Source organism: Schistocerca gregaria, chromosome X (genome assembly GCF_023897955.1).
Source record: "Schistocerca gregaria isolate iqSchGreg1 chromosome X, iqSchGreg1.2, whole genome shotgun sequence".
Taxonomy (NCBI): Eukaryota; Metazoa; Arthropoda; class Insecta; order Orthoptera; family Acrididae; genus Schistocerca; species Schistocerca gregaria.
This window is the reverse complement of record NC_064931.1, coordinates 616,588,771-616,603,249: the sequence shown is the minus strand read 5'-3', so window position 1 is coordinate 616,603,249 and position 14,479 is coordinate 616,588,771. Positions and strand designations below refer to the sequence as shown.

Genomic DNA, 14,479 nt, shown 5'->3' with positions numbered 1-14,479 from the left:
TAGCAGTTATCTACGTAGCTTTCCACGTCTTCAAAACCCTTACACAACGTTGTAGCTCATATGCATGCTCCTCCCTATGGCATATTAAAGCCACGAGACAACCACAACATGCAGCGGCAAGCCATTTCACAAACAGTGAGACATTCAAAATTAAGTATCTCTTCGGTGCATGACTAATAATAAGGAGCGCATCGGGAAAACATTAAATTATACATGACGCATGTGAAAACAAACACACATTGGGAACAATCGTCCACTTGCAGATTTATGAACTCCGTAGCTGGTGCGCGATCCCCATTTAAAAGGCAAGTCTCTCAACTCGAATAGGAATCCGGTGTTCCAATTGTATTATTTTAGAAGCCTTAAGTACCACTATGACCAGGATGTTTAAAGCATTTGGTTGTGTTCCTCTTAGTGAGCCCACTATCGGACTTTAAAAATGTATATGAGGTTCCTCATCAGTATGGATGAAACGATATGCAGAATTACAGTCGATACATTTGGCGAAAGCATTACCTGGATAGTTCTCAGATTCACATTCTTGAGATGCAGCTGGCCGGTGTGGCCGAGCGGTTCTAGAAGCTTCAGTCTGGAACCGCGCGACCGCTACGGTCGCAGGTTCGAATCCTGCCTCCGGCATGGATGTGTGTGATGTCCTTAGGTTAGTTAGGTTTAAGTAGTTCTAGGGGACTGATGACCTGAGATGTTAAGTCCCATAGTGCTCAGAGCCATTTGATTTTTGAGCTGCAAAACCAAATGAAGGGCTTTTTTCAATAGTGGAACAAGTCCATTTTTGTTCATTCTGAGATACAGAGCCGTAAAGTTAAATGACCTCTGAAAAATCTGCCGTTGAGATACCAGAAATAATTAAGTATATATACTTGAATATTTCTGGTATCTCAACTGCAGATTTTTCAGAGCTCATTTACCTTTAGGACTCTATATCACAGGATGAACAAAAATGTACTTGTACCACTATTGAAATGAGCCCTTCAAATTCCACTTTAATCACATTCTTGAATTGAACAACATGTGCAGGAGTATTCTACCCAGCCGCTCACCAGGAATATTTAAACATAAGCTGATACGCTGGAGCAGATAGCTGGTTAAGAATAATTGAATACATTTTCATTATGAAAATTCTATTTCCTAAGTTAGTGCGAAGTCAATGGAGAGAGTTCTTATGGAGTCAGTTATGCTTCTTGCATATAGTTGATATTGACAGAATACGTATACATCCAAAACCTGTACCTATTTTGTTGTGTATGGCGGAATGATCATGCATTCAATACCTTTACCCGCAAATGTATTATTCACTGTTGTTGTGTCCTTGTGAGCACTCCAGGAATCACCAAGTTGTATAAACCTTTCGTTATTTGCAACTTTGCCATTAACAGATTTCACGAAAAAGGATTTTAAATGGTCTTTTGAAATTTTCTCTCCACTCATTGGAAGTCCAACATCTATTGTACGAGTATAACTATGAGTCATGTGTGTGCAGATTGAATCAAGGCAACTGTTGATTTTTTCCCTTTTTTATATAGTGTCGCACCAGAAGTTAGTTCAGTTCATAATTAAATCTATGTTGATCAGTGTTCCAAGTACAGTGTGGCTGTACCTGGAACCTTGCAGTTTTCTGTCTTACTCCTTCAAAAAAACGAGTCCGAAACTGTCGAACATCTTGGTCATCTCTAGCTGTCATGAAAGTAGTGATATGTCTAAGGCACATTCTGTATTCTTCATTGAGAAGTGTTATGACAGCTGCAGAACATTTAAGCTTTATGATCCCACAATCTATTGCTTTTCGCATTGCTCAAAATTTCAGATATCAGTAATGGCCACATTTTCCTTCATTCCTTGCTATGTCAGATTGGGATACAATGCGTTGTTTTAATTTCCGTTCTTTGTTTGCTTTGTTTTCTTGAAACAGATGTTCGATACATTTTTTTTCACGTAGTCATATATCACTTTGATGTTCGGTATACTTTTTATAGATGGATGTGTCTTCAATAACGAACTGTAGGTCGCAACTTTACATGGAGGTGTATGATAATGATCATAAATACGTTCAAGACGTTCTTCCTAAGTCCGCAGCTCGTGGTCGTGAGGTAGCGTTCTCGCGGGTTCGATTCCCGGCGGGGTCAGGGATTTTCTCTGCCTCGTGATGATTGGGTGTTGTGTGCTGTCCTTAGGTTAGTTAGGTTTAAGTAGTTCTAAGTTCTAGGGGACTGATGACCATAGATGTTATGTCCCATAGTGCTCAGAGCCATTTTTTTCGTTATTCCTAAAATCTGGTTAAAATACTAACAGTACTGAATTTCTTTTCTAGTGTAGGTTAATAGTCACAAGAACTGATAGCTTCTCTTTGAGGAGTACCCTTTCCGCCACTGCCAATAGCACTCAATCTTGAACACTATTAATCGCGTTGTCGTCCATAAACACGTTTTCTTCATCGACTAGCCTATCCAACGTATTTTCAGTTGGGCAGTCAAATGAATATTCAAGTTACTGAATAATCAGAGCCACAAAATACATTGCGGAAGTGTGATCATACTGTCCTACAACGTCTCCTGTTGGCTAACGCCTTCTTACGAGTAACTTGGATGCAACAAATTTAATACGTTTCCAACATTAACGGTTTCGTTCATCTTTGTTGCATATGTATGACAGATTTTAGAAATTCCATTTCTGATGTTTCTAGTTGCCGTAAATCTTTATTTCTCGGTGTCCAACTTTCCGCCCCAAAGTAAAGTAGGAATTGCCATGACATTTCAGCTGTGTCTCTTTTCTTGTTTTAGCCTTAATTGTTCTTATTGTCCCACATGTATGCTAGTAAGTGTTAATTTTTTCTGTACATACATATCTTGATCACATGATATGACACTTCCTAAATACTTGAAATGGGCTACTTCTTCTAGCCTTTTATTATTGAGGACTATTATGGTCATACTGGGTGAATATCTAAAAGGCCGCTGTTTTCGTTTTATTTATGGATATAGTCAGACTGTAACTTGCACTTGTCTCGTTTAGTTTATGTAATGCTACTTGTGATTTATCTTCCCTATCTTATATGAAAACATGATCATCCGCGAGTAACTAGTTTATGTACTTCTCCAAGTATTTATGCCTGATGGTGTTATATTTTTTATTCATTCCCTGATCGTGTCATCTGTATAGACATTAGATAATGTTGATGATAAGCTGAAACATTATTTTACGCCTTGATTTGTTTGTATCTCAGGTGTTATGTCTTTACCCGGGTCATTTGTAACTCTGGTGTTCATTTATAGGCTTTTTGTGACTTGGATCATATGTTTAGGGATTTCTCTTTTTTAGATTATTGCCCATAGTGTGTCTCGGTGAATTCTGTCAAATACCTTTTTCATAATCCACAAATGCTAGGTGAGTATCCAGATTAAATTCTCGTCTCTTTTGAATCATTTGTTTCTGTACAAAAACGTCGTCTATGTATGATCTTCACTTTCGGAAACATGCTTGCCCCTCCGTTAAAATTATATCCGAGATATTTCCTAGTCTTCCGTTTATTATTTTGCTGTAGATGTTGTAAGAGGTATTGAGGATACTTACACGACTTTTACAACTATAATTTATTTTGCCACACTTATTATATCTCTGAAACAATCATGTTATCAAGATTTAAGGGTTTAATGGCATTATTTACGTTAAGTACACCGGAAGAAAGAAAGCCACGAAAAGGCGACATCATCGGCCGGGGTGGCCGAGCGGTTATAGGCGCTACAGTCTGGAACCGCACGACCGCTACGGTCTCAGGTTCGAATCCTGCCTCGTGCATAGATGTGTAAGATGTCCTTAGGTTAGTTAGATTTAAGTAGTTCTAAGTTCTAGGGGACTGATGACCTCAGAAGTTAAGTCCCATAGCTCTCAGAGCCATTTTTTGAAAGGCGACATCATGCTAATACCGCGTAACACAACGTTTAGCCTCAACTCCGCAATGGAGAGTCTGCAAGTTTGTTCAGTATGCCATATCCAGTTCAAGCCATCTTTTTATTAGCTGCCAAATTGGAGAAATGTTGTTTGCTGCGTTTTATCGTCTGAGCATTGACGTACGCAAGCGGCCTGTACACATGGATTTAGTGAATCTACTTCTTGGAAGACGGGTATACCAACAGCATACTCGTCATAATATTGTACAAGATACTTGGTTACCAGTACTGTTGAAACAAACATCCTGGTTCATATTAGTAGTAACATGAATGTCTGGGTCCAAATCGTGGTGAGAAAACCAGCCCCAAAACACAATAGAACCACGTCTGGCCTCATCGACACTCTCCACACACTACAGGTTAAACACCTCATTGGACTATCACTGCAGTCGATGCCTTGCAACATTTGAAAAGCCGGCCGGTGTGGCCGTGCGGTTCTAGGCCCTTCAGACTGGAACCGCGTGACCGCTACGGTCACAGGTTCGAATCCTGCCTCGGGCATGAATGTGTGTGATGTCCTTAGGTTAGTTAGATTTCTAGGGGACTGATGACCACAGATGTTAAGTCCCATAGTGCTGAGAGCCATTTGGACCATTTGAACATTTGAAAAACAGCAAAATCCCGACCCGTCGACTTCGCTACACGGCTCCAGTCAGCTACTGTCCAGTTTCTGTATTGATTGTCCCATTGAAGATGTGCATATTTGTGGGTCGATGTGAGTAATGGCCTTTCGTGAGGTACCCGACTCCAAATATCTACCGAATGCAGTTCCCTTCACAATGAACGCTCGGAAGCTGATTGAGATGGACCTACATTCACTGAGAGCAGTAATTCCAGACGCGTTTGAAACTGTCACTGACAAGACGCGACACTCGTCTCCAGTATTTGTCTGTTAGGATCTTTTACGAGCACTGCTCCTACGCCGTGTTACATGGCTGCGAGTGGTAGACCACGCGTTCTAGATACGTTGTACAGTCCGCATTGAAACACTAACAAACCAGGCAATTTCTTTCACGGTGTTCTCATGGGCACGTCTGAATGATAGTTCTTTTCTGCGACTCTGTCAAAGTCTCTATGTCGACCCATCTTAATGCGCTGTTTCTCCATAACCGACTGGCACTTACACACTTATGTCCTTCGTGAAGGCTAACACAAGCGCCTGGTATAAGTTCTACACTACCGACGACTAAAGTGAACAATGAATTCTTTTAAGGGGCGGCGAGTATTCTGTCCAGTAAACATTTGTTTCCTGTATCTATGCCTGTGGTCGATTGTGTTTTGAATATGAGTGTTCCACCGCGGAACACTTTACAGACTTCTCCTGCTAGGCTAGTCTGTAATAGGAGTTTAATATACAGTGGCGAGAAAAAAAGTGCAACACCAAGGAGGAGTTATGCGACATAAGCGAAAGTTGATAAGCGTGTTTCTACATCTCAAAGGTGACGTCTGTTGAATTTTCGCGCCAGTCGCATAACAGAGACTCCATAGCGCAACTACAGGGATGCAAACCTGGTTTGCTTTAAAGACACACTGTAACTGTCCTGAATGCTTTAAACTGACACAGACGCTATTATCAACACCTGACTGAGTTTGAACGAGGTCGTGCAATAGAGCTACGAGAAGATGGGTGTTCTTCTGCGATACTGCAGAAAGACTTTGGCAGGACTGTAGATGCTCTGCATGACCGCTGGTAACAGTGGTCACTGGAATGTTCGTTCGCAAGAAGACCGTGCTTCAGATGGACACGTGTCACTACCGAGAGGGAAGACAATGGTATTCGGCGTATGGTTCTGGTGCATCGTACTGCCTGTGCAACAGCAATTTGAGCAGCAGTTGGCACCACAGTGGCACAACGAACTCATGCGTCCTATAGCGTGCATTCAAAAATGGTTCAAATGGCTCTGAGCACTATGGGACTTAACTTCTGAGGTCATCAGTCCCCTAGAACTTAGAACTACTTAAATCTAACTAACCTAAGGACATCACACGCATCCATGCCCGAGGCAGGATTCGAACCTGCGACCGTAGCGGTAGCGTGGTTCCAGACTGAAGCGCCTAGAACCGCTCTGCCACTTCAGCCGGCAGCGTGCATTCCACTGACCTCAAAGCACCGCCATTTGCAATTTCAGTGGTGCCAAGCGAGAGCTCATTGAAGGGCAGGGTGGAGGTCTGTTGTGTTTCCTGATGAGAGCTTGTTCTGCCTCGGTGCCAGCGCTAGACACCTTCGACATACACCTCGAGTTATGGTCTGGCATCAGATTTCGTATGACATCAGCAGCACTCTCGCGGTTATCCCACGCACCCTGACTGCAAATATGTACGTCGGTCTGGTAATTCGACCTGCTGTGCTACCATTCATGAACAGCATTCCAGGGGGTGTTTTCCAACCGGATAACGCTCGCTCACGTGCGACCATTGTAACCCAACATGCTCTACAGAGTGTCGATATCTTGCATTGGTCTGTTCGATCATCAGATCTGTCTCCAATCGAGCGTCATCCATAACTAACATTATCCGTCCCTGCATTGACCATCGAAGTGCAATAGGCATGGAACTCCATCCCACAGACTTCCGGCTCCTACACTACACAATGCATGCAGGTTTGAATGTTTGCATGCAACAGTCTGGCGGCTACACCGGTTATTAACGTAACAGCATTTCACATTTGCAATGGCCTATCTCGAGCTTACATTAAACTATGATCCTGCAATGTTAATCAGTCAAATATGTTACACAGAAAAATTTATTCCCGAAATTTCATTACTCTACAGGAATTATTTTTTGCTGTTGCGATTTTCTTTTCGTCAGCGTGTTTTCTTATTCCATTTTCAATAATAGCATTCACTTTATGAATACAGCAGTCTTTTTCTAAGATTGCAAAAATCCATCGGAAAGGAAGTTGGAAAACTGTTACAGGTACAACATGGTCATGTACCTAGGAATATATATATTCTATTCAAATGTTAATAAATTACTATCGGAAAATGGTGTCAATACTGTATTTAAGAGTGTATACGTTACGTTATTACTCTGCCATACGCTAATAATCAGTATATTAAATCTAATTAAGAAGAAGTATAATGAAAAACCATTTACAAGTTAAAAACATTTTGAAATAAAAACTACTAGCAACTAAGAAAACTTTCCATTCTTATGAGAGGTAAAATTTTTAAGACCTTAAAGAAACTCCGTTCATTTGTAAATATTACGTTTTCCGTGGTAGAAGACCTTCCTTTTCAAGGTAAAAGTTAGTGCATGACTGACGAATATGGCTTAATCGTCCATACGCTATGCCAGTAGTTTTAAGAAATATACAAGATTTTACTTACCATAAAAATCTGTAACTGAAGAATTGATAATATCCTCAGATAACTTCAGTATATTATACAGCACTTAACAATGCAGAATTCGTAGTATTTACAAACGCTGCACTAAACACAACCTCATTTCTCAGAACAGGGACAGTAGAAAATGCTGGTAACTGTTTATGACGGTTTCTGGTGCGCATTACGCAGTGTGATTCAAAAATCAGTCACTAGGTAGAAACACCGATCTGGAAACATCACGTGTTCGTAGGTACACTATCCTCCAGGTACAACACTCTCACCTACAATGTTTCCAACACAAAAGTTTTATCTCAAGTACAGATAGTGTTGAGGAACTGTGGACAAAGTTCAAAGCCGTCGCACAATATGCATTAGGTGAGTACGTGCCAAGCAAGATCGTAAGAGATGAAGAAGAGCCACCGTGGTACAACAACCCAGTTAAAAAATTGCTACGGAAGAAAAGGGAACTTCACAGCAAACATAAACATAGCCAAAGCCTTACAAACAAACAAAAATCACACGAAGCGAAATATAGTGTGAGGAGGGCTATGCGTTCAACGAATTCGAAAGTAAAGTTCTATGTACTGACTTGGCAGAAAATTCTAAGAAATTTTGGTCTTATGTCAAAGCGGTAGGTGGATCAAAACAAAATGTCCAGACACTCTCTGACCAAAATGGTACTGAAACAGAGGATGACAGACTAAAATCCGAAATACTAAATGTCTTTTTCCAAAGCTGTTTCACAGAGGAAGACTGAACTGTAATTCCTTCTCTAGATTGTCGCACAGATGACAGAATGGTAGATATCGAACTAGATGACAGAGGGATAGAAAAAGAATTAAAATCGCTCAAAAGAGGAAAGGCCGCTGGTCCTGATGGGATACCAGTTCGATTTTACACAGAGTACGCGAAGGAACTTGCCCCCCTTCTTGCAGCGGTGTACCGTAGGTCTCTAGAAGAGCGAAGCGTTCCAAAGGATAGGAAAAGGGCACAGGTCATCCCCGTTTTCAAGAAGGGACGTCGAACAGATGTGCAGAACTATAGACCTATATCTCTAACGTCGATCAGTTGTAGAATTTTGGAACACGTATTATGTTCGAGTCTTTTCTGGAGACTAGAAATCTACTCTGTAGGAATCAGCATGGGTTTCGAAAAAGACGGTCGTGTGAAACCCAGCTCGCGCTATTCGTCCACGAGACTCAGAGGGCCTTAGACACGGGTTCACAGGTAGATGCCGTGTTTCTTGACTTCCGCAAGGCGTTTGACACAGTTCCCCACAGTCGTTTAATGAACAAAGTAAGAGCATACGGACTATCAGACAAATTGTGTGATTGGATTGAGGAGTTCCTAGATCACAGAACGCAGCATGTCATTCTCAATGGAGAGAAGTCTTCCGAAGTAAGAGTGATTTCAGGTGTGCCGCAGGGGAGTGTCGTAGGACTGTTGCTATTCACAATATACATAAATGACCTTGTGGATAACATCGTAAGTTCACTGAGGCATTTTGCGGATGATGCTGTAGTATATCGAGAGGTTGTAACAATGGAAAATTGTGCTGAAATGCAGGAGTACCTGCAATGAATTGACGCATGCTGCAGGGGATGGCAATTGAATCTCAATGTAGACAAGTGTAATGTGCTGCGAATACATAGAAAGAAAGATCCTTTATCATTTAGCTACAATATAGCAGCTCAGCAACTGGAAGTAGTTAATTCCACAAATTATCTGGGAGTACTCATTAGGAGTGATCTAAAATGGAATGACTGTATAAAATTAATCGTCGGCAAAGCAGCTGCCAGACTGAGATTCATTGGAAGAATCCTAAGGAAATGCAGTCCGAAAACAAATGAAGTAGGTTACAGTACACTTGTTCGCCCACTGCTTGAACACTGCTAACCGGTGTGGGATCCGTACCTGATAGGGTTGATAGAAGAGATAGAGAAGATCCAACGGAGAGCAGCGCCCTTCGTTACAGGATCATTTATTAATCGCGAAAGCGTTACGGAGATGATAGATAATCTCTAGTGGAAGACTCTGCAAGAGAGGCTTTCAGTAGCTCGGTACAGGCTTTTGTTGAAGTTTCGAGAACATACCTTCACTGAGGAGTCAAGCAGTATATTGCTCCCTCCTACGTATATCTCGCGAAGAGACCATGAGGATAAAATCAGAGAGATTAGAGCCCACACAGAGGCATACCAACAATCTTTCTTTCCACGAACAATACGAGACTGGAATAGAAGGGAGAGGCGATAGAGGCACTCAAGGTACCCTCCGCCACACACCGTCAGGTGGCTTGCGGAGTATAGATGTAGATGCAGATGCAGATTGACATACGTGTTTTCTCCGTATTACGTCTACTCGCTGCTGTGGACTCCAACCTTTATTCTGCGAAACTGAAAAGGGAAGGGTGGTTAGGGTTCAACCGCCCAATGAAATTACTTGGTCCTTAGCAACAGAATTTTCGTTTTTGTAAAATATATCCTTAGCATTGGAAGTGTTGTTTTTTCGACCTGCCCATTGTAGGGAGTGTTCGAAATGAGAATAATATAGATCGTAGTGGGATCGTTGATGCAAAGTATTTTTTTTTTCGTTTAACGTACACGGCATGCATGTGTGAGTAGCGGAGGCCGACAGCGTGGCCGTAGCCAGTCACGACAGTTCTCACGAGCCGTTTGTCACGCAAGGTCGCCTGCGCAATAGCGCCTTTCATTTGGCGTTGAATCAAGTGCAACAGCGTATTCGGCATGACAAGTCAACTACATTGTAACTAAATGAAAACGGAATCCAGAACATTTATAGCTAATAAGCAGTAATTACACACAGAGCGAGAGACGGAGTAAATACTCCAGATTTCGAACCAAGAACAGCTGACAAGACTAGTACGTTAGAAGCAGATACCCTAGGTATAACGAAGTAGCTTAAATCACTTAAGAAAGGAAAGACTTCCGTTCCATACAATATACAAGGGATGTTCGGAAAGTAAGTTCCGATCGGCCACAAAATGGAAACCACTGTGAAAAGCAAAAATTTTTTATTTGCAACAGTGAGCTACACCTTCTACAAACTAATCTGCATAGTTGCCGCTCCGACTTCGACATTCATAATAGCGTTGTAGCAACTTTCCAATATTCTCGTCATAGAAGGCAGCCGCCAGTGTTTGCCGCCAATTCTCTGCAGTGGTCTACAGCTCGCTGTCCGTGCCAGAATGTTGTCTTCACAGCCACTGATTCATGTGAGTAGAGATGAAACTCAGAGGGAGCCAATTACGGGCTGTATTGTGGGTGATCAAACATTTCCCATAGAAAACACTGCAGGAGCATCTTCACTGCCCCTGCAGAATGCGGCTGAGAATTGTTTTGAAAGGTGATACGCATGTCAGTTATGTTATGTGGGCTGCATAGCTTCGGAGTAAATTTCCCACAGGGGCCTCGTGACTGGCGGGAGACACTATTTTCTAGTCATATTTACGCGCTCACGCCTTAAAAGAGAGACGTGACGCGATCGACGGGCGTATTAGAGACACTGCCCAACACGTCCATGCAAAGCTTCACCCGGTTTACACAGTGGTTTCCATTTCGCGACCAATCGGAAATTACTTTCCGGATAGCCCTCGTAATAATTAGGTTCCTTTAAGAGTATACTGATATAACAGACTTATTCTTAGCAGTCATGCACAATCGCTCGCTCGACGAAAGATCCGTACCTAAAGACTGGAAAGCTGCACAGTACACCAGTAGTTGAGAAAGGAAGGAGGATACGCTCAGACACACTGTACCGTGACATTTTCACTTGGAAATGGCCGACGAGAATAAGGCGCCTGCGTTTGAGCATACTATTTCCCACCATGCCCCGCGGCCAACCGTGCAGTTTGAACCTCCTAACACAAACCATTCAGAAGTTATGACGATTTTATTTCATATAGTTCAATAATTGTCACCCTGTACCTACCTATAGAATGTACAGTGGTTTCTGGAGCAACCATATGAATGTATAACAGCAGCTTACACTTTCTTCGTTTCAAGAAACACACAGTGTATTACAAAGAAGGGCCAAATAGCAATGTAATATTCGTGAGAGTGATTACATTCCGAAATGCTTCCCAACAGTTTCATTAAAATTTTGCCTTCACGCACACAGTGTGAAAATATATCTTTCTAGTGTACTTTTGGGTACATGTAGCATTCGTTGAACATGCACTTTATTTTTGTTATAGAGGCTATTTTACACGCTGTGTATTATCTATCAAATTCACAAGCATTTTCTCTTTATCTGGTTGCAGACATGATGAGCGTAGCTGCTGCATTTCCGACCCACAGAAAGTGGAAGTGCAGGCGGTTGTTGTCAACTGCCAAGAGTTGAAAAGTCTTAACAATGTATATGAACCAACTACAGTACAAGTGGAAACGGCGCCTGCGTTACCTCAGGTATTTGTCCATACCACAGCATATAAAATCAAACAATTCATTACTTTTAGTAATCTATGAACAGTTTTTCAGTTTATTTATTAATTGTGTATTACTTTACTAATGTTTCTGAAAGCAGTCTAGTTACTTAATACATGTTTTAATGTTTGAAATCTGCGAAATATTCCCATGGTTATGAAGTAATATCGAACCAGGTAAGGCGTTTCTCTGTATTGGTATCCGGTAGCTTAGTGTATTTTTTTTTTAGTAAGAATTCAGTTTTATTTATGCGTTCAGTTGAAGTTCGAAAGCTATAGCTTGAGGAACAATGATAACAATAATAATAATAATATCTATAATGGCGACACGGTACTAAATCCTCCTTAAATAGACCGATAACAAAAATAAGAGAGTAACAAAATTTTCTTGGAATACATACGTTCAGTAATCGCAACAATGAATAATGACGACACTGACAGCCACACGCTTGCTATTCTGACAACGACTCACCTTGCCGCTGTCGGCTCTTACCGGTCTACTCAATTTCGGCCACGCCATCGCCTCGCCCAACGCCAGACGCTGGCAGCTTGAGAGCTATATTTGTAAGTTATGTTTCAATCTGTCGCAGCTTTTCACAAGAGACAAGGACAAGACCTAATAATTAAGATTACTGAAATACAGGTTGTATCAAAACTTTGTGGTCAAACACTTACGACACACTGCTGACAGAAAGTCCGCCACTGTAGCTGAGCGGTCAGTCTGCCTGCAGCTGTGGTGGCGAGTGGTTGTCCCGTCGTGCTTCGCGCAGTGGCTGGCTTTGTTCACATCCATACCGTAAGTCTGTTCTCTTATGTCAGCGTTTCGCCATAGTCTGAGTCTTCTGTAAACTTAAGAAGAATCAGTAATGACTGAACTTAATAGAAAAGACACATTGTAATTTACTTCCGATCAGTGTTTTGCCCGACCCAAGTCTTTTGAAGTCAAGCATAGCTAGAAGAAGTCAAAGTTCGATCTGAGGATGCAATCAGACATCACTTCTCACTTGTCATGTATTTGAATTTGAAAAACTTCGAATCGTACGAGAAAGTTGTGGAATCCACTGGTGGTTCACTTCAGTTCAATCACAATGACAGTGAGGTTACTGCTAATCATGCAGGACTCGCTATTAGAACTATTAGGATATTTGAATTACTTTTTGAAGTTTCTGCAGAACAAATAATGTAGTGATAGCTCCTTATGGGAAAGTTCCATCTGAATTCGTCGATAAATGATCAAATGCCCATAAATTTCCAGTTTTGAACGGTGTTAGGCAGCTGAAGATGGACCTTCAATGACATATACCGTCATATATTAACGTTTGTGGGTACGGAGGGTTTGTTTTCTGTGACGGCCAACCGAGGACGCGCGCGATCTGCAGTTCGCCAGATCATTTTCGTTCAGAGTGCAGCCACAGACGAGTTGCACAGCTCCAAACAGGAGAAACAGTGGAGCCTCCGGAGATGACTATTTTGTTCACTACTTACGCACCGGTGGCACTTCGTCAAATGACCGAACAACCGACTAGAGAAAATAATGTAGAACCCCGTCCCGAAAATAGCATTCAGCAGCACTCTGAGACCCTATGGCCATTCCTGAGAGGAAAGAAGAGCTGTCAACTAATACTGAAGTAACTGAAGTCATAGAAAAATCTCAAGACTCCGTCAACAGAACAAATTTCTTCCAACAAAGAGAAGAAGGAAAGAGCAATAACCGACGAACGCATGTCAACACAAACCCAACAAGAAATTCTGGATACCAACGAGAGTCAAAAACCTGATAAATTCCCAAGGATCGAACATTGGCGAACCAGGATACTGAGAAGACAGTTACAAGAACAGCAACAAATTTAAAGGATGTTACCACCACTGACTGAACAGCAGAAGTAGAAGACGGAAACATGGGTGCTGCTATGAGAGAGATTCGAGTTAATTCCAGAATTACAGAATACCCTTCGAAGACAAGTGAAGTGGCAGACGAAGATACAAGTGTGGGTACATAGGAAGATAATAAAGAAGAGGACTCTGACGGGTATTAAAATGTAGAATGTTCATCGTCACTACAGTACAACCACAAATGAGTGATCTGAAAGCATATAAAATTACTACATTAATGTAAATAAGATATGAAGTTCCCTCGAGCTTAACAAGAAGTAAGACCTATTATACGCTGCTGACACTGATGTCCTGTTGCTTCAGGAGGTAGCACAAAACAAATTTAGAACAAATACCTGGCTATAACGTGATAGCGAACCCGTGACGTGGCTCTGATTTGGCAACTGCAATCCTAACAAAAGGAGGCATTATTGATAAGAATAAAGAACTAGAGGAATTGCTGTGACCATCAATAATACTAGAATCATAAGTGTATGTGCACAATCAGGCTCAACGAACAGGCGACGCAGAGCGGAATTCTTTAAAGAAGAGATGCTTCCGCTGCTTGCGGACCAACTAATTCTGGCGGTAGATTTTAGCTTTGTAATTAAGACCAAAGCTGAGACACCACATTTTAACAAATCACTGGAACTAGGACACATAGTTAAGGACTTTGTTTCAATCGATAAGTGGGAGCACAAGTTTGGAACGTCGCCTGGTTTTACTCACGTGGCAAATCACTCTGCAGGTAGATTACACCGAATAAGATAACCTCAAACACCAAATTTTACAAACTGAGATTTGGCCATCCAGATTCTGAGACCATGCAGCTTATATTTGCACACTGAATTTGAAGAAAAGATAAAGGACAATGG

At 41.6% G+C, this 14,479-nt stretch overlaps 1 protein-coding gene across 1 annotated transcript in view; it reads left to right on the top strand.

Annotated features, from left to right (window-relative positions):
- LOC126298502 (facilitated trehalose transporter Tret1-2 homolog) overlaps positions 1–14,479 on the top strand; it is a 282,166-nt gene that overhangs the window by 114,437 nt on the left and 153,250 nt on the right. Inside the window, exon 2 of the mRNA XM_049989838.1 lies at positions 11,571–11,715. Within this exon, the coding sequence (XP_049845795.1) occupies positions 11,571–11,715 (145 nt within the window). The remainder of the gene's footprint in view (positions 1–11,570; positions 11,716–14,479) is intronic.